At 42.6% G+C, this 20,353-nt stretch overlaps 3 protein-coding genes across 5 annotated transcripts in view; all 3 read right to left on the bottom strand.

Annotated features, from left to right (window-relative positions):
• LOC116384007 (AT-rich interactive domain-containing protein 3B) overlaps positions 1 to 6,177 on the bottom strand; it is a 52,236-nt gene extending 46,059 nt beyond the window's left edge. The window contains exons 1-2 of one of the 2 annotated variants that reach the window (XM_031848257.1): positions 5,843 to 6,177; positions 3,894 to 4,529 (exon numbers count right to left, since the gene is read on the bottom strand). In XM_031848257.1, coding sequence (XP_031704117.1) covers positions 3,894 to 4,529; positions 5,843 to 5,878 — 672 coding nt within the window. In that variant the 5' untranslated portion in view covers positions 5,879 to 6,177. The remainder of the gene's footprint in view (positions 1 to 3,893; positions 4,530 to 5,842) is intronic. The other variant, XM_031848258.1, reaches the window with a different exon arrangement.
• A 2,220-nt stretch (positions 6,178 to 8,397) lies between these two features.
• On the bottom strand, positions 8,398 to 16,091 carry fam219b (family with sequence similarity 219 member B). Its single transcript, XM_031848742.1, has 6 exons — positions 14,899 to 16,091; positions 14,247 to 14,355; positions 11,963 to 12,056; positions 11,788 to 11,865; positions 10,408 to 10,459; positions 8,398 to 9,145 (listed from the first exon to the last, which is right to left on the bottom strand). Exons 1-6 carry the CDS (start codon positions 14,971 to 14,973, stop codon positions 8,996 to 8,998), a joined length of 558 nt encoding a protein of 185 aa, XP_031704602.1. The 5' UTR covers positions 14,974 to 16,091; the 3' UTR covers positions 8,398 to 8,995.
• Positions 16,092 to 16,157: 66 nt separating this feature from the next.
• On the bottom strand, positions 16,158 to 19,085 carry cox5ab (cytochrome c oxidase subunit 5Ab). Of its 2 annotated transcripts, XM_031848744.1 has the most exons (5): positions 18,933 to 19,085; positions 17,175 to 17,291; positions 16,823 to 16,944; positions 16,460 to 16,582; positions 16,158 to 16,287 (listed from the first exon to the last, which is right to left on the bottom strand). In XM_031848744.1, the coding sequence occupies exons 1-4, from the start codon at positions 19,003 to 19,005 to the stop codon at positions 16,469 to 16,471; spliced, it is 426 nt and encodes a 141-aa protein (XP_031704604.1). In that variant the 5' UTR covers positions 19,006 to 19,085; the 3' UTR covers positions 16,158 to 16,287; positions 16,460 to 16,468. The 2 variants fall into 2 exon arrangements, with proteins under 2 accessions (XP_031704604.1, XP_031704603.1); XM_031848743.1 differs by having other exon boundaries at positions 16,158 to 16,582.
• Between the last annotated feature and the right edge of the window lie 1,268 nt (positions 19,086 to 20,353).

The following is a 20,353-nucleotide window of genomic DNA, read 5'->3' as shown; positions in this document are numbered from 1 at the left end:
AATCAACACTTGCACATAAAGGTTTACTAGATTATGGGTCCATGAATGTGGTCAACCCACGTCTCTCACTCGTTTCCTCTCGGTTTCGTTGTCTGTTCTCACTCGTAGCTCTGCTGGTGGCTGAAGTCTCTGTCGTACTGGAGAGCAATTCATGTTTTGTTCCTTTATAGTTTGTGTGTGTGGACTTCACAATAGTTGTGCAGAACAAAATCAGCATTCATAAGGACAGGAAAGTCCTCCGTTTTGTGTCCATCAGCCTCCCTAAAGCTGCTAACCGTGACTTCAGACAGCCACTCCGTAGCGCTGATAACGCCGCTAGACACGCCGCTCGCTAATCGCTCCAATAACAGCTGCTTCCGCCGCAGCAATGCATAATTTAACTGAACAACAGCTGCTAGTAAAAACAACAAGGTCAGCATCGCCTGTAATCAGTTCTCCATGTTGAATTAACCTGGTAGTCGATCGGTAATCAATGTTGTTGTTTGTGAGCTTCCGGGTAAGGGTCACGTGATAGAGGTGTGACGAATCAGGGAAGGACACGTCGTGACTGCTAAGAACCAATCAAGTAGCGAACGCGGGTGTGGGCGTCATCGTTTCCAAACTTATTTGGTTTCGGCCGTCCACATGAAAATCAACCCGGAGTTTTCAAACTTATCCGTCTTCGGTGCTCGAAAACACCGGCGTAGTGTGGACGCTCAGTGTAAACGTAGCAAAACATATGCGTTTTCAAATGGAAACGGAGTAGTGTGGATGTAGCATTAGTCTTCAATGATGAAACGGCAACATTTTCCATCTTATCCTGACCTGGTTTGCAGCATTTCCTCAATAAAACCTCTCTGATCCGACCCTAATGACAAACTGCAAATCTAATCAGACCGTAGGGGGTAATTATACAGCCTCTTGTAATAGAGCCCGCTAACTGCATTACCTTGTACAATCAAAATTGACTTATGTTCTTGGCTGTTAGTTTATGTGACCCGATGAAAAAGGGAACCGAATTGTGTAATATTAAGCATTCGAGATACAATTGTCTTCATTGAATCATGGGATATCGATTACACAAGAGCACTAATGCAATGCCCCAATTGGGAATATTTCAAATGTGGCCCCCGTTCTGTCAACTTGATGCCTCGTTTCAAAGCCTGCCGAGCGCTCCTGAAACGTATTATTCAGCCTGGTGATGCGATGGGCGATGGACTCATGTCGGTTTCTAAGTCCTCTTGCCTTGTCATTACTCTCCCACTGTGATCATAGCAATTCAAATGTAGACGCGCTCTGCTCGCGGCCTCCACTTCGTCTCATTTGTCAGAGGACAGAGTGCCACGGGGGGAACAAACAGCGTGTGAACGGAAAACTTGTGAGCCTTGCAGATCGAAAGCCACTGCTTTCCCACACACATACACGCGCACGCACACACACACACACGCGCACGCACACACACACACACACACACGGTCTCTCAGATACAGTCAATCCAACCGAAGCTCTGTCACAATCATTACAGTGTGACGTAAAACACAATCTGTGTTCCGCACTCATATTAAAACTATTAATCAGAGAGGGATTATCACAAGGAGCGTTAGGGGCCTTGTGTACGTCCATATGCGAGGAGGAGGGGTGGGGGGTGGATTACAGGGGTCACGCAGCCTGTGTCCCACAGCAGTGGAGGCCAAAGTGCTGAGGCCGGCCGGCTGCCCACCCTAGCCCTCTACTCTCCACCCGACGCCTTTGTCCATCCCCTTGTTTGACAATTATTTACTCTGCTGTTTAGGACAGGGCTGAGGTCACCGCACATACATCACTGACATGAAAACACTGGCTACCCGTGTCTGTCCACCCCCCCCCCCCCATCTGACCTGTACAGGCCCCTTGCTACTCATACACTCAAAACCCTTTGGAGTACAGGACTACAAGACAGACTAATCAAACGGTCGTCAGTCAAATGTTGCTGCTGGTGGCAACTGCGGTGTGTCACTCGTGTTCCACCCATTGTTTAGGAGCTACATGTGACCCTTAAGTTACATCACATATTGTTGAACTAGCAAATAGACATGGACGTCCAGTTTGTCTGCTACAGATGAAATCAGCAGCCACGCTCTGTATGGTCTGCTGTGGCTGCATCGCAGTCCCCCTTTGCGGTGCTTTGGGTAAAAAGCCTGTGACTGGCCACATGAAATATAAATGTTAATGTAAATGGTCCTGCGTGCTAGCCATCCCACCTGGTCTCTTGTCACTGCTTTTTTTAGAAAAAGCTGCTGTCAACATTATTATAAGTGATCTGTATTTGCGGCATCTGACAGGCTCGTCTTTGGCCTCTTGAAGACAATGACATCAAAAAAAGAAAAACTGTTCCAGTGCCTCCACTGTCCCCCTCCCCCTACAGCGGTGCAACCTGAAACTGCCTGAAGAGATGAGCCGTCATTAAATACTGCAGAGCTGACATAATGACAGGAAAGATAAAAGAGAGGAAACCAAAAAAAAAAAAAAAAAAAAAAAAAAAAAAAAGGCCAGACCAATTCTCATCCCATAATGCCTCCCCCAACCCCCAGGCTCGGCCCGTCTCTCCTAATAAAAGACACCGGGCCACAGATAGGGCTCTGGTCAGCTACAACTTAGCTGCTGAGATCTTCCGCTCCGACAACATTCACACAAAGCCTGGCCACCTCGCAGCATAATACTGCTTCACGCTTCCTGACGCCTATGAAAACAATGCAATGAAACTCCATTCCATACAACATTGATATTCATGCAATGTTTTTAAAATCTTCTCCTGCAAATCCCTGTAAGGGCAGAGGCTCTGGTTGATATACAACAATAATAAAACTAAGACTACTACTGCTCCTCCTCCTCCCACCCCTATACTACTGCCTTCCCTAAATTAGGAAATGTGGTCTAGAGAAGCACCATTCAAAGACATTTGCCTTTAAATAGACAGTAATAAAATCCAGACACATGATAGTCGAGCACCCTCAGCCCACTGATCAAGCTCAGATTTGTCCTCTGACACTGCCCACTCTTGTGCAACTACAGCTTTTTATATCACCCACATGCTGCTGCTGAGCTCTCTTTAACCTGCTACGTCTCAAGCCATGATGCTGAACCACATGTAGCTGGGGCTTGGTTCCCAGTTGGCATTCCAGCGTTTTGTAACACTGTGCTGAGGCAATATTTACCTTCAAGGGAAAGTGCACTTGGCACACAGCCGAAAATCTTGGGTTGGGGCGGGCGGGGGCAGGTTGCTACTGTGTACTACATCCAAACTTCCCACCCACCCAAAATCCTTGTGCTGACCCGGCCTACCACCCACAGCCTCACAGCAGCAGTCCTGCCCTGGCTGACTCCACTACCTGGATCAGAGCCAAACCAGAGCCTGAGCAAAGTGCCAAGAGGGACAGAGAACGACACACACACACACACACACACACACACACACAATGTGAGCGCAGAGAGAGAGAACTAGTGAGTGTGAACAAATTGCTCCCCAGCCTGGCCCTCTGCCAGGAATCACTTAGGGAGGATTGTTAGCCACAAAAGCCAATCGGCGGTCAACCATCCACAGAGATTTGAATTGTCTCACGATTAAAAAGCTGGAGAGGTTTGTCACACGGTCAAGATTAAGCAGTTACTCACAGCAGGGGGCTGGACTGAGATATCAAACAAAAGACTCAACGGGGGGGTGAACAGTGAAAAGGCTTTACCCCTTTCAGGGTCACAATGAACAGTGTTGAACAGATTAGGATTGGCAGAGGGATATCTTCATGTCCAACTTTACACACCTGACAAGAAGCAAGCTTTGGTTTGAGGGGCAAAGACATAACTGGGTGAAGACTCAAAGAGGAATTGACGTAATAAGGATGAAATGGTGCGGCTAGGAGCCAAAGCAGGGCACTAACCTGTCTGAAGTGATCATCAAAGCCCCAGTCGGCCTGTCCGTTAGGAGAGGTAGCAGAGCGAGGCCCCGCAGGAGACAGGCCCTCGTCGGGTTCCTGCTTCACTCTGATGGGTGGGGATGGGGCCCTCTGGGGGGCCGACGCAGAGTAACTGCCAAACGGCCGGGCCGGGATGCGGGACGTGCTCTGCCGCAAGGCCAGGGTCTGCTTGCGGAGGAACTCCAGACCGCTGGCACTTGCCTCATCCTCATCGCTGCCCTCGTCCCCCTCCATCATCTCATTGTCGTCCTCGTCATCGTCCCCAGAATCCCGGCCTCTGTCCTCGTCATCCTCCCTTTCAGAGTCCACACTGCTCTGATTGGAGACCCTGGGAAGCAACCCGCCACCGGGGACCACCCCAGCCAGACCTTTGCCCATGAAGCTGGCCCCGGACACCCGGGCGGCCGCCAGGATGGCCTGCTGGGCAGCAACCTGCTGAGCATACATGATGTGGGCCTCTCGCAGCTTCCTCTCCTTGCGCTCCATTTCCAGTCGGGCCTGCTGCTGGCGCTGGAGCTGCTCCATGACCGCCTCCAGCTTCATCCCCCCTGTTGAGGTGCTCTGAGGAAAGGCCACACCAGGCTCCTGAGACATGCTGGGCTGTGGGAGGAAGCGAAGGAGTCATGGATGACATGCTGAAATCTAATTACCCCTTTATCTCATTAGACAGGATGAAATGAAAACACATGTAACGGCACATGCACCCCACCACAAAAACACAATAGACAAAGCTAGACTTGAACTGAGGAGCCATATTTGTACATAATACCATAAAATGGATAATCCAACCATATCCTTTCCATCAGGTTCCTGCAGCTGAAGCTTGCTAAATTGGAATTCCTTGCTGTAAAGTCGCTTTAGTCAATGTTTATACGGAGGAACTTGGAAAATCTTCAGCATTACAGGAATAAATCTGGCTATACGTTCTAACATACACAAACGAGATGTGTATTCTCCATGGTGGCTTAGGCTTTCAGCTTTTACATAGAAACTCAAAGGTGGAAACAATGAAGCAGGACAAATCGCCAACACTGTCTGCAGCCAAACCTTTGCAAAAAGGACTAAAGCAATCCTGAAGAAAGTGTCAGGTTTTAGTGAGTCCACACAGACATCACAGCTGCGTATAAACGTTGAGGCAGCGAACCACCATTCTTTGGTACTACCAGAGGAGGAAAAATTAGTTATCCACTAACTAGTATTACTATGAGTTATTGAATGAGTAGTACATTGACTTCTCACATCCAAGTGCTATCAGCATACACGTTTGAACGCCTTTAAAAAAAACCAAGGGGTGTAAAATTGGCCCCAAATATTGCGTTTTAGTCAGATGGTCCTTCATATAACTAGGTTAGCTAACCAGTGTTCAAACTAGCTGGTTAAGCCGAGAGAAAGATGACCCGATTCTAAATAGCCTCGAGAAGAAACGTCAGTGTTAAATGAAAAAAGGATGGTAACCCGGACATCTTAATAAGGCACACAATCACCCAAGAGAAAATAAATGAGTTTAAAGTGTAAAAAGAAAAAGTGTACACCTTTTCCGCATTAGCTAACGTCAGCTGCCACATCCTCAATACGTAGATAGCATATGCGTAACGTTACGTTAACAGGTTTTAGGATAAGTTCGCGCACAAAACGAGCGAAAGTGGAACATTAACGGCATTATCTACAGAGATGCATTGCGGTGTTTTCCGTAAGACTCTAACGTTAAAATGAGTAAAGAAGTAACCTACCATAAGGTAAAATTAGCTCTGAAAGTTTCCCTTCTTTTTCTTACGATAAATGTCCCGTTGAGCTCGCGAACGTTAACTCTTTCCCCCGTAAATAAGGCGTCAGACCGCGACTATCGGAGGACGTTGAGCTCGTTACGGACCAGAGACAATGTAGAAGGGACGCCAAGCATTACCACCACTCACCATTTGTGCCTTACTACTGCTCGAGTTGTCCACCATCCCTCCTTCCTTCCTCGGCTTTCTCGTCCTTCCCTCGTTTGTGGCACTCGCTCAAACACTTGTAAACACACACACGCGCGCGCGCACGGGTGCAGAGACGCTGTGCATGCACCGGAGATAGCGACTGATCTGCTTTATGCTCTCTTCTGCAGCGACCTCTCTAAATGTACCTGTGTTTCTGTCTTTTTCTTTTCTTTTCTTTTCTTTTTCCACCCCGATGATTTTCTTCTTTAATGGGAAAGGGGACCGCCTGGAAAATGGCCCGATCTCATATCTCGGAGAGCGCTGAGGTAACTCCCTTCAGTCGTTTTTTTTCTTTTTTTCCTCCCCTTCAACTGACACCCCCCGCATGGCCCACATCAGTGTTAGGGCCCGCCCAGCGACAGCAACATGTCTCGCAGCCTTTTCAGGTCCATGACACTATTTATTGAGTAGGTTCACCCATAATGGAACACGAGATGTAGGTATATATGGTATATAAAAGTAGCATAAGCTCAATTAAAATGCTTGGAGCAAAATTGAGAACTAGTCATTTATCTGCATGCTAAATAACGTTAGGAGTGATTAGGGTGCAATGTTTAATTAAATAATACACAAAATAAAAACCTCACAAGGGGCCAAACAGTGAAGTGCAGTAGGTATTGTATTGAGAAAAGCAGCATGGCTCCATGCTGCCCTCTTGTGGCAACAACGACTACCACGTTTATAATGGTTAGTGCAACCACCACACATTACTCATTAAGATCATAGAATCAAAAAGCTCCATTGATATACTAACTCCTTACACAATCTCTACCGGAAATAACTGTAATCAGAGTCATACACATGGAAGTATAGATAATAGCTTTATTTTAATAATGTAAACCAATAAACACTACAATCAAATAAAAAATGAAAGATTAGTGTTTACCGTCATAAAATAACTAAGTTATTGCATTTAGCACTCAATAACACCACATTGTCACAATGTTGTATAACAAGCAGATTGTCCCAACAGTTGCATAGTACAGGTGAGTCAAGTGTACTTGCTACTGACCACTGGTGTTAAGTGCAATATTTGTGTACAGAGAAACATGGTGCAGAGCCAGGGCCGGGGAGAGGGCAATACACTTTAAAATGCAGCTGTTGCATTTACCTCACACTAGGAGAATCCGCTTTTATTTCTAAATCACCCACATTAGAACAATGGAGTGCGCTGAGGAGAAACTGAACATCACTCACGTTGATAATGTAACATTTTCAACACCTGGCTTCAACGGGATTTGTGATTAGATCCCGACTCTTGGAAGTACAAATCAAGGTTCCTACTGTTTCCTATCACAAAATACTCTTTCCAGTCCTTGTAGTCCTTTATGGTGGTCAAGTGGTCTGCTATACTTTTCATTTATATGACAGAGTTACGCCTTGTAGCAGCACAGCGTGAGAAACAGCAATGTGGCCTGTAGGTACGTAAAACAGCCTCCACCCATTTGTCTGGTCTTAAAACCTCGATGCACTAAAACAGCAATCTTCAAACTCACTGTTTTATTTTACTAATTTGTGTAAAAGGCAAATTACTTTCTAGTTGCTCACTCATACATATATACACACACACACACACACACACAAAATGAATCTCCTGAAAAAGTGATCGCCGTCACTTGCTCTGATATGGAACATTTTTTGTTAATGCACACTTTAAAAAATACAATATGACCCAGACTGCAACAAGAGTGAACACATACATGTTTTTAAAGTGGGAAAAAAAAAAGGACTTCCATTTTCAGCACACTCGTGTCTATTGTGTTGAAAACGGACACATCACAAAAAATAATACAGACACAGACTGATGTATGCAAATATAGGGAGCAAAAAACAAGTGTAGACAAATACCTTAATCCTTATGCAAATATGGTTTACTGGTTCTGAGCTGTAACCACGTCTAGTGTCCCCGATGAATATACTAATAAATAAATAAAGTATTGTAACTCAAATATGACCTCCACACACACTCTTGATGTGTTTAAGATGACAGAAAAAGTAATCTATAAAATCTATTCTTGAATTCTTTCCATCCAAACAAAATTGTTTTCTTAAAAAAAAAAAAAGGGGAATTTAAATTAGAAACATACAGATGTCTAACCACATACACAAATGTCTTTAGACGACAAGATCACTTAAATGAGGATCTGGAGCTAAACTTATTTCTACAATACAGAGATTGTAAATCTAACAGGTTCTTCTGTCAAAGCACTTGAGTAACTCATCTGCTTACAGATTTGTGCCGTACACGGCGGTGTAACATTTGGAACTCTTACAAGCCCTGGATCACTTTGGGGAACTTGTTTCTTGGTATGTAGCCGTTTGTTCAATGACAGCTTGTAAAAAGTAATTAAGTCTTTGTCTTCTCAGAGCCACAGAACAAATAAGATGGGAGGAGCAGAAGATAATCCTGGGCCAGGCTTCTTTTCTACACTTCAGGTTTTTTGAGATAGCAATATTAGCTGAAAAAAAGGAATAATTACACTTGTGCCAAAAAGTGGTTTCACTCAATCATCTGACGACCCATTTCAATTTAGTGCTCTGCTTCATAAAAACAAAAAAAAAAACAAAAAAAAACAAAACATAGAATGAAGTTATTCTGCTTGTTAGACGAGGTGTCATCGGAATTTGTAATGACAGAGACATTAAAGAAAAACAATAAACATCCAGTTAATGCAACAATAGTCAAGGAATGTAAATGATCATGTGAGGCTTCATATAGTTAGTTAATAACTGGAAAATGAGCGGGAAAAGACAGTAACCATTGGGTCAACGAGGACATATCCCATGGTGTGCACGACCACTCTCTTTGGAGCACGGGCATAGTTAGCATTTCATGAAGTTCAATAAAAAGAGGTCAAGCTTTGGGGTCACAGTGAATAAGGCTTGTTTCTCATGTCCGTCTGCGGGGGGTTTTTTCGCGTGGGTTGAGCGATCTCTGTGCACGTGGTCCTGCATCAACGGGGAGTTTGGCTTCAGAGCTGGAAGTCCTCAGGCAGCACAGCGGCAGAGCTGGGTTAGAAAGAGGGCCTCAGGCACCGGTGACTAAAGTCAGGGACAGGAGCTTTGTAGCGGTTGGAGTAGCGGCACCGGGCATCACTGCGTGGTGCAGGACGGGCCCTCGGGGCAGCAGCACACAGAGGAGCCCATGGCTTTGGGCGGGATCAGGTCCAGGTCCTCGTCGTCGGGGATCTCATCCAGGCGGTAGCCGTCCTGGAGAAGCTGCTTGCTTAAATCAGGGTGGACCTGGAGAGCAAAGACATGACGTCGCTATAACACACATAACCAGAGTAAGATGGCTGAACCTGGTACACATCTCAGGTTAATCTGTGTATACGATGACTTTCTCACACCCCGGGATTACTTGTGCCTGTTTCTGGGACCCAAACTTAATACATGTTGTGCCACTGAGCAAAATCTGGTTACTTCATATACTGAAGACATAAACGGTCTCAACAGTAATGTGTATGATGTTCCTCATGGTCCTAACTTACACATTGTCATGTGCACTCTCATTTTGCAGTTTACTGTGAACCTCAAACATCAGACAAGCGAGTTGTTTTCATTTAACAGCAGCTATGTTGTTTACAAAGCAACAAGAATTCTCATATTTGTGTAATGAGCTCACCTTAATGCTTCTAAGGCACTTGGACATCTATAAACTGATTATCTAGACAAAGAAAGACATCTATCTAATTAAATTGAGTTTAGTTGTCAGTGATGCAAACAGTCCTCTGTTAATGTTCAAACTCTATTTCCGTGGTGGGAAACACCCACACTCAGTCCCCTTCAAATGCACTATACAAATATTCATGCCCCACCAATGAACTTTAAACTTCCTCCACAGCAATGCGAGAAAACAAGTAAGACTGAGCTCCACTAAAAGGCAGCGCAAACAGCCCGAGCTACATATCTGAGGTCAAGGAATAGCCAGAGGTTCAGTGTGTGTGTGTGTGTGTGTGTGTCTGAAAGACAAAAATAGTAGGGTCAAAAATAATACACACTTTGTTCTTACATTTGTTGATGCACAGTCAGTCAGTATATACTATATACTGTTCCGACAACATGTATGAAAGCAAGCAAACAAAGACAAGATCTGGCCCAAATTCTAAATGTTTGATTTACTTATAGCGGTTTATATGAGTTGTTTTATGTAAATTAAATCACTTTGAGACAAACCCGTTCCTTTTGACCCCTTATATATTAACTGGTTGGCAAATGTGAATAGTTTGGTGGCAGAATTATCCTACAAAAAAACACTTGAATAATTTGCCACTTTTTCATTGTGTGGAAACTGTGCGCGCTGACTTTACCAAAGCCAAAGCGATGTGTATGTGAAAGAAAAATAGAGCCACGGGTTATAATAACACAAATGATCTTTGAACATACATGGATGGCCCAAAAACAGATTGTTGCATACCACACAGCTATAGTCACACAGCCGGTTAGACTGTGTGGGGAGTGAGATTACGAAAGCAGCCGAAGAAGGTCCCAAGGAGCAAACTCACCTCAGCTGAAGAGTATCCTGAGGAATACTGCTCAAAATCGATCTCTTCATCGCTGTAAGGACAAGCACGACAGGTTCTGTCACTCTGAAGTTAACAACTGTGTGTGTGTGCGTGCGTGTTAACTGGAAAGGTATGCTGGGAAGATGCCAAAAATTCAAACTTGACAATGTAAAACATCTACTGTTGCCACTAAGAAGCGGTAAGAGTAGATCAGCAAGTATTTCAGGTCTCAGTTTACTGCAGGAATTCAACAATGCCGTCACCTGTATAGAGAGGCGAAGTCCCGCCCCTTCTGGTGGACCATGAGACCTTTTTTCGACCGTAAGAGAAAATATTTTTTTGAACCTGCTTGAATTGCGCCGTGAATTACACATTTAGCAGTTAAAAAGATTATTTTGCATGTCAACAGAGTCGCATTTTGTCCTAAAACTGTTGAAGTATGTGTGTGAAAATACGTAATTACAAATACTTCACACCAGGCGGCAACCTCCGGTTCTGCCGAGTGAAGTCGTTAAAACTTGCATTCTCTCCACTGACCATCAGGGGGCGACTCCTCTGGTTGCGAAAAGAAGTCAGATTGTATAGAAGTCTATGAGAAAATGACTCTACTTCTCACTTGATTTATTACCTCAGTAAACATTGTAAACATGAGTTTATAGTCTCAATCTCTAGTTTCAAGTCTTCTCCAATACAACATGATGTTCATTTAGTACATTATGGTCCATTTAGAGTCAAGTAGAGTATGCTTTAGGGCAGGGCTACCTTGTGATTGACAGGTCGCTGCCGCCACCATATACGGCGTCTCTACCTCACGCCTCCGCATTACAGATATGGTAACTTCATTAGTTAGTTCATTAGTTGCCAAAAAAAAAAAAACAGACATGGCGACGGCCGTAATTCAACATGGCGACGGCGAATTTGCCAAACTCAAGGCTTCAAAACGGCATTCCACAAACCAATGGGTGACGTCACAATGACTACCTCCACTTCTTGTATACAGTCTATGGTGAAAATACGTAATTAGAAAGACTACAAAAGTTGCGTAAGTGACATCTGTCGCTGAAGCTACGATACCTGTGTGTTTCGAGCTAAGCTACCAACCTAGCAGGCAAGTCAAGGTAGCGTCCATGTTGGTGTTGGTGACATTCATTGTGCGATGATGTCTTTCAGTGAGCGGTCTCACACAAAACCAAATGACACAATAATCAAACTGCGACTATGTTTTAAATTGACAAATTTCATATGTGTAATTCATGGCAGAATTCGAGCGAGATCCACAAAAAAAAAAAAAGATTTGCCTTATTCTGTTGACTAGCATCCGTCCCATGGTGGGCACCAGAAAGGGGAGGGACTCCGCCTCCATTCCTGGTGTCACCTTACCTGTCTGAGTCCATCGCAACCAAAGTGTCTTCAGCGTGCTGACTCAGAGCAGCGTAGCCCTTGTTATACTTCACAGTCCTAAAAGGAGAACCAGAAACTGTCAAATAAATCCTGCCAAACAAACATCTCCTTCGCTGCTTTAAGCTCACATCAGCTTCGTCTTTCCTCATCGTACCTCTTCGCTCCTTGCCTGGGCTGATGCATCACCGGAGGTCCTGGTGAGAGGGCTTTCTTCTTCAGCGCCTTCCTCGCCATCTCCCTGTGTTTCTCTGTAAGAAACATGTTGTGTGTTAACTGGGACTGACTGGATGAGAGTCAAAGCAAAAGGTGTAGGACTTCCTACACCCTCTCAGCAAGAGTGAGGTCTTTGAGAGTGACTGACGTCACTGTGTTATGATAATCGGGCCTATAGACAAAAATCAATGATGGTGTTTTGCAATGTTTTTTAGAAGTCATGGGGCAGATTCAACACGTTTAAATGACTGAACAAAAATTTGATCAAGGTAAAGAAAAACATAAATCAACATTACCTGTATGACATGCTACTCATATAAAGAGCTCACTGCAAAAAAAATAGAATGTACTGGATTTTCTTTTTTGTGTCTTTTTTTATGTTATCGTGTAGAAGCTTGTTGTTATTTTGTGTATCTCCACACCTGCTGGTATGTGTGTGCATGTTGGTCCTATCATTTGCCTCTTACTAGGGTTATTTTTGCCATTGCTAGAACACATTTCTGATACTAGGGCCTTCTTTGTCAAAACTCTACACATGAAGACCAAAAACACACACAAGAAAAACTACAAACTATCTTACATTTCTTGCAAAAGCAAACACTTCATTCCACACTATATAAACTCTTCAAAAAAAAAAAAAAAAATGGTATTTTTGCATCACGACTTAACACACCTACAGAAAATAAACAGCTCTTCCCACATTCCAACTGCACTCTGATGTTCGGAATGTAAAACACTATTATCTAAAGTATTTTGCTATCTTCAATTTACCATATTATACTGTAAACAGTATACATTATATTGCAATGCTTTAACTCTCTTGCCAAAATTGGCCTCCATTGTTGCACACACCAAAGAGCAAAGCTGAATGCTATTCACACTGTGCGTTCCAATACCCATACTACCATCCTATGTCAGAAAAACATTTAGCATGTCCCAATATATAGTATGTCAAATGAAGTATGTCGGAAACACCCTACTGCATCCGGCCACATTTTGCAGTATGCAAGCCAGCAAGAGGGTCAAAGTTCAAGGTGCAATGTTATGAGAAAGTAGTATGTTCCAATTGCATGCATACAGCAGTATGTACTTTGTAAGGACAGCTGCAGTAAGTAGTAAGAAAAAATATGCAATTTGGAACACAGTGATAGTGTTCAAGCTCTGAATTCTAAGTGATCTAATTGGTTACAGGTGTTTTTACAAATGCATTCTGGGTGCAAGTGATTGATAATTGAATGTGTGGTATTTCAATGGCAGCGTTTAGTAAACAACACAGGCTTTTAGTTTTGAAGATGTGTCTAATGTAGATAACCGTGTGTAGTTATTTGCAAAATAAAGTGTGGTTTTAAATTCAAACTTAAGTAGACAATGTGCTTAAGAAATGAATGCTTAATTTTTTTTGTTAAGACTAATTTTTTACTTTGTGATGATGACAAATACAGGCTAAGAACCGGTGCTGTGGTGTGTGGGGATCACAGATTCAATCTAGAGTGTGGTCTGCAAACTGGTGAAGTGCAGAATCATATTTCAAAAATGGTTAAATTCTAACAACTTATTATAATGCAGGACTTCAAATAACCTAACCATTTCTTCTTTCAAATCAAACAAACTTTGTGTTTTTAAAAAACATATGTATCTCTTTATGTAATGCACATTAAAGTGCTTGCGTTCAAGTTGGGTTTAATTGGCAGTTCCCAAATAATTAGATGCCAAAAGTCAATGATGGTTAAGAAATCCACCAGATAATCTAGTTATTTTTCCTTTTCCTATTTACAGAGTGTTGAGTTGTGAACATATGTAAGATAGAGACTGAAGAGTCTGTGAAATATGTCATGTGTCTTTTGCAACGTGTCCCTGCAATCTCACATGACAAGATTCCTACTACCGACACTTTACCGTGCATAAAACCCAACAACACCTCTTCTCTGTGTGGAAAAATCCTCCTTGTCCAAGACATTTGCCTGGCTTTACTCAGCTACATAACATAAAGGTAATATGGCCGTGGACAGTGGACTACTTTATGAAAAGTTGACTCTATGGGCGGCTTTCTATACACACCATCTGAGTGAACCCGTGGGAGATTTTGCTCAACAGTGTCGCTCGCATGACTCAGACTCCCTAGACCTGCCAGCTACACACTGAGCAGTCTTCGTGTGAACCACAGCTGAATTCATAGGAATGGTAGAATAATGGCACTGGTGAGGATGAGTCAAGAAGAGGCTTACGTAGTTTGAGGTGGATTGCTGGAACTCTGGACATGATGTAAGGTCCTCTCTTCTCCACCGGCCTGATCCCTCCATCAGTGGTCTTCGGTCTTGTGCCATTACTGGGGCCCTGCGATCGGAGAAATCAAGAATAATCTGTATTTCACATTCATGTACAGCGACATGTAATTGACAAGACTATAATATGATAATAACTAAATAGCATCACGTGACAGTTAAATAACAAGAATGTAAAGTTGTTAGGGTTGTCATAAAAAGTCTTTAACCCAACTCCAATGTGATACCAACATAATAATAAAAACAAAACAACGAAACTAATTTATTCACGCATTTCTCTTGTAGGGCAACTCATTTTGCCAGATCTTTTTTTTTTTTTTCGAAAACTCCAAATTTTCCCAGCAGTCCATTCGCGCTAAAAGAACATATAACGTTAATCAATTTCACGTGTGTGTCAGCTCATTAATCACGTCACTCGGTTTCCTTTCCAGTCAAACTTGGCAATGTCCAACGACAGATAGCTTCCATCGACACTAGTTTTGTTAGCATGGCTCAACTGAATAACTGTCAAAAATCTCAGGCTAAGCTAGTCAGCTAGCCTCCCAGTTTCTATTGACAAGCTAGCGTTAGCCGGATTAGCTTTAGCTGACATTACCGACAAAACTTGTGGTTCCGACTGCGCTTCGAGCAGCGTGTCCTTCTCTGGTTCCTCTATGATGTCGTTCATCATCTTGGCGTTAGTTGTCACAGTTTACACCACAACACTGCCATGATGACAAGTGTCCCACCGGCGTGGGACTTTGTTGTTTTCTTCAGGAGCAGGTAGGCACTTCTGTTAGCCCGCTATGCTATACTCAACTTCCACACCACATCCGGGCAAAACTTCAGAATAAAATCCATCGTTGCTTAGCTAGATGTTCTGTAAAAAAACACGTTTTATGTGTGTTGGCCAAGAAGATAAATCAACCGCAATGTTTGGTTTGTGCAGTAGTTTTTTCGTAGTTTCTTGTCACCGAACAATAACCAAACTAAAAGCCTGTCACGCTCATTTTTTAGTTCAACAACATAACGTTAGACGTCAAAAAAATTGTAATCCAGTTAAACTATAAAAAATAAGAAAATAAATTAAGAAACGTGGTATGAAATGAAATAACATCTATTTGGATTTATGTAATTATATTTGTCGTTTTTATTTTAACTACTTCATACAGTGGATGCATTGCATTTCCAGCCTCCTGTCGACATCTGGTGGTTGAGTTGAGAAAAAACCTCGTCTCCTTGAGAAAGTAACATCACGTTCTGCAATGTGAAGCTAAATAAAACAGCAAACATCATCTGATAACATTGTACAACATGTATTTTCTGTGGTTACTGCTTTGTGAAAGCTTCGGCTTCATATAGCTCATGTAGTCACTTCTGCTGTTGGTGTGACCTTACGTACTTCCTTGTTGAAAATAAAAATGTGTATCGATTAAAAGGGGTTCAATTGTGGATAATGTGAGTACTGAACTAAATTTGGGTCTTTGTAGTTTGACCATTAATTAGAGCACAAAATGGGGTGGAAATAGTTGTGGTGTGTTGATGGTCTTAACCTTCCTGCACTTGCATAATAGTCCTTTTTCACGACAGACATTTGTACTTGTCATAGCAAAGGTGTGACTAATAATATCCACGATGACCCCATTCCATGCAAGTAGCCCAGTAAGTTATGCCAGTGAAGAAGTAAGCATATTAGCAGGGAACTCCTACATGGAATGCCACCAACATTAATGATATCATTAACTTGATATTTATTGATATTTCTCTACTACTGCACTTTTACAAAAATGTGCTGTAAAAAAATAACAAAAAAAGGTCCAATTAAAAAAAAAAGGAATCAACAATTTACCTTGCAAGAAAACACAAAACACATTCTTAAATTATTAGTTTTCTTTAATAGGTCCACCATTTTGTACACAACAGGACAGCATGGATTTAATCAACAATATAGACATATTTGACAGAAGAGAATTAGGGGAGCTCATCTCTTTAAATATCAAATGACCTGCGGTGAGAAGAACACACGTTATTTTCAGCTGCAAGTAATATGCAACATAATTCATGATCTGCTGTACGTAGCGTAGGCCAGCAAACTCACACAGGGTTTGAGGCTGTGTTGGCCAGCAACAGTACACATCGACTTCCCAAGTTGTTGTAGTAGTATAGTGCAGTCTCACCTTGACAGCCTATAACTTGTCAATGCCCAGCTCTTCTGGCGTTGAGATGCCCAGTTCTGACAGGGTTGGCTTTAGCTCTTGGATCAGGTAGGGATAGATGTCCTTGTGGGGGCCTGCTTTGTCCTGCAAAACACAAAAAGCAACTAATGCAGAGCATTCTGTCACAGGCCACAACTGCAAACCTGGCAGCAAGAAGCGATGATTAGTCTTAAACAATATAATCTGGAGATGAATTTGCTATTAGGGGGATTGCATTTTACATTTGTATATGTTTGTGGGTCTGTCACTTCACCACAGAAACAATGTTCAACAAAAAGGTTCACGGCAGACCATAAGTGAACCTATTAAGGGACGGTCACTCACCTTAACGGCCTCAAGGATGCGGACGGCGCTGGCCAGGTCATTCAGTCTCCGGCAAGCCCTTAGTGCCGAATCCAGGATCTTGGCCTCGGGTACCAGGTCATACCCGATCAGGGTGTTCATGCCTTTAATTAATGACAAAAAAAAAGCCAAATTACTTTGAAGAATCAGCAATAAGAGCAAATGCAAACAACAGAAGAGAGAGAAAAAAAGTAAAATCTGAACACGGGTCTGATATTTGACTGAATTCTTTTCAAATGAGCCCAACTAGAGCCATGACAATGACCAAACTAGGAACAACGGGAAGAGGACACATCATCGGAATGGAATTAGCACAAATTGTCAACAAAGTCACCTTTCCTCAGTTCCCAGGCATCTATGTCGGGTTTGCTGAAGTAAGTGACCCAACGGGCATCAAACTCCTCGTCTGACTCCACCTTGCCATGGGAGTAACATCTGGAGGCCAATGGAGCTGGAAAACACAAGGCAGAGCACAGAGATGGCTTCAAATGTTTTGAAATATAAGTTTCAAGAACTTACAACAAGTGCATGTAATGTATTAATAAATTAACAGCTTTCCTACTAAACCAGTCTAATTATTTCAAATCAATCCAAACACATCAGCAACACAAGACGTTTGCATGTCTAGAATTGGCCAAATGTTAATTTTAAAATGAGTAAATATATAATATTATTATTACACGTTAACAAGATTAGGAATTTGACCAGGCACTCTCTGCCAACCTTAAACCCTGTTTCCAATTTTTGGCCTTTCAGTCAGCCATAACGGCGTATCAAACGTTGTCCTCTGTGTATTTTTAAGCGTTTGACTATGACAAGGTCACATAGAATTAAAAGAGTCAAGCGGGCAAAACAGAACATCCAAAGTATGCAAAAAGCTTTTAAGTCATATGTTCTTTGTTTTCATAGTAAAATAGTCCTTTCTATAAAACATGTAACAACTGTTCTTATCTTAACCCTTACTCAGACTTACAGCACCACAGTGACATTTGAAAACTGAAGTGCGCTCTGCGCACTTCTTCTTTCAAAGCTCTATCACAAACTAAGCATTTTAAGGAACTCAAATAAAACCAGGTTCCACGTCTGATGCTGTGGGCCTATGAAGCCAATCTAGAACGTGTATCTAATACAGGTCTATAAATGTGGCGTAAAGCTGGTTGGTTTCACTTCCTCTAAAGACACTCGGTGATAAGTCACGTGACTTCTGGAATGCATCCGTGTTCAACAACTTCAATATCAAAAATGACACCCACCCAAGATATGTAGATGCGTGAAGTATTACACCTACTAATAAAGTATTAGAACTACAATTTTGATGATCCATAAGTTATCTCGCACAATGATGTAACACCATGATATCCCAACACACAATTAGGGACTGACATAATTCCAACTCCATAATTTCTGTACAACAAATTAAAGTTAATTTCTATCTCATTTCCTCAACACATCACATTGACACTACGAATCAAACTGAAGTTAACAGCTCATTATTCGAATTACATTTAAATACAATACAAATATTTACATACAATTTCTAGGAACTAACGAAAGTGGATTGCACCTTGTCAGCTGTACTCTGAATAGACACCCAAATACTGTAAGCGACACCTCTAAGGGAGTTCATTTCAGGACAGGTCTTATGGGAGAATATTAGCATCAAGACAGGTCACGAACTAAAGCGTTCAAGGCTTCCACAGTAAACGATATGTACATTTAAATATGTAAGCTAGCTATATACATAAATAATATGGTGGACATTACAACGTGTTGGTAACAGCTGCGCATAAACTGCGGTCACTGACACTCCTGAACTAACTGAGGAGGGTCATCGCAAGGTCGTGACATTTTTGCCAATATTCATTTCGCGGCTCTTCATTTTAAAATACGTTACGTGAGGTGAAACTACAGGAAAACATTCAGGTCAAGACCGCAAGGTTAGCAAACCACAAAAATAATTCAATGTCACCCGAAGCTTTCACCACACAGCTGTACCTAAGCTAGGTGGCTAGCCGAGCCAGCTTATGGTCGCTCTCTTTGTGACAGAGACTGTTTCATTTCGCGGCAGGTGTGTAGAAGCGGACAGTCCTACCTGTGTAGCAGGCTCGTGACCGAGCCAGGCTCCGGGCCCCCGTGGCTGACAGTCGGAACACGGCTCGAAACATGGTACTGCAGTGGGTGCTAACCGTCCTCTGTGTCAAAGAGGGAGACTCGGGGCGGACAAACACGAGTAGGGCAACCGTCGCGGGTCACGTGACTGACGGAGATAGCCGAACGCTTCAAGCCCACACTGCTGATAGGTCCGTTTCGTAACCATACTGTCAGAGACTGCACAGCGTACGTGTGTGTGTGTGTGTGTGTGAGAGAGAGTAACACAGACTGTAGGAAGTGGTTTTGACATAATTAGTTGATTCTAGCATCCAGTGCAAATTACACACACGTGTTTATTTATTCTGCTTCAGGACACTTCCTGACTAATTTCAGATATGACTATGAGAGCTCAACAAATTAATTTACATCATATTGCCACAGCTGTCTCTCCTGAGAGTAAATGGCATCCAGTGTGTAACAGAAAACATCTTAAGGACTGGACCTGACTCTCAGCTCAAATGTTGGTTTGTGTTAGAACGTAGTTTATAATAGCAGCAGTGGCCAAAATATCCTGAATTTTGAGTATAAGTCATGCCCCCAAAACACCGGATCCTACACTTCACATAATGCAACTTGATAGCATCTTTCATTAGACCCTCCATGCCAAAAAGACAACCACATCTTTCAAATTCAACACGTCCAGTTTGTATCGCAATCTTTCTTTTACAAAATTTTAAGTGAGATGAGCTCACAGAAAGAAAAAATAACTTAATTTGATAAAAATTGGTGGAGGGCCCCTTTAACATCGCTGCGAAATTCAACACACAATACCAGCAGAGGGAGCACTTGGTTTAAAAACACCCTTGAGCTCTTAGTGCGCACAAAGCCCGTTGGTTTTATTTATTGGTACAGCAGCAAAATACCTTATATAATAAGTGCACGTGAGGAGCTGAAGAAATGATAGCTTCCACAACAAAACATTAGGTTATCATTTAAGGGGTAAAAGTATGTTGTATTTAATGAACCACAAATTACAATATATGTAGCATTTTTTTTCCATGTTGACAACATTGGATGAAGACATTCATCCATTTTATTTGTCTTTATGTGTATGCACAAATCACATGCATGCACAGCAATCAAGGTATAGCGGATTACGCTGTTGTGTGTATCTGCTGTAGATTCAAGTTCGTGTGTGTGTGTGTGTGTGTGTGTGTGTGTGTGTGTGTGTGTGTGTGTGTGTGTGTGTGTGTGTGTGTGTGTATCAGTGTTCTTAGCGACATGGTAAACCCTAATCCGCTCTAAGCCCAGGGCACCACAGTGGATGTCCATTAGTGTAATGTGCTGGTGCACATCTTTCCTTCTCTATTTCTTCCTCTCTCTCTCTCTCTCTCTCTCTCTCTCTCTCTCTCTCTCTCTCTC

The sequence above is a fragment of the Anarrhichthys ocellatus genome, unplaced genomic scaffold, assembly GCF_004355925.1.
Source record: "Anarrhichthys ocellatus isolate YVR2014 unplaced genomic scaffold, GSC_Weel_1.0 scaffold8, whole genome shotgun sequence".
Lineage (NCBI taxonomy): Eukaryota > Metazoa > Chordata > Actinopteri > Perciformes > Anarhichadidae > Anarrhichthys > Anarrhichthys ocellatus.
The sequence above is the reverse complement of the archived record's forward strand: the minus strand, read 5'-3'. Positions and strand labels throughout refer to the sequence as shown.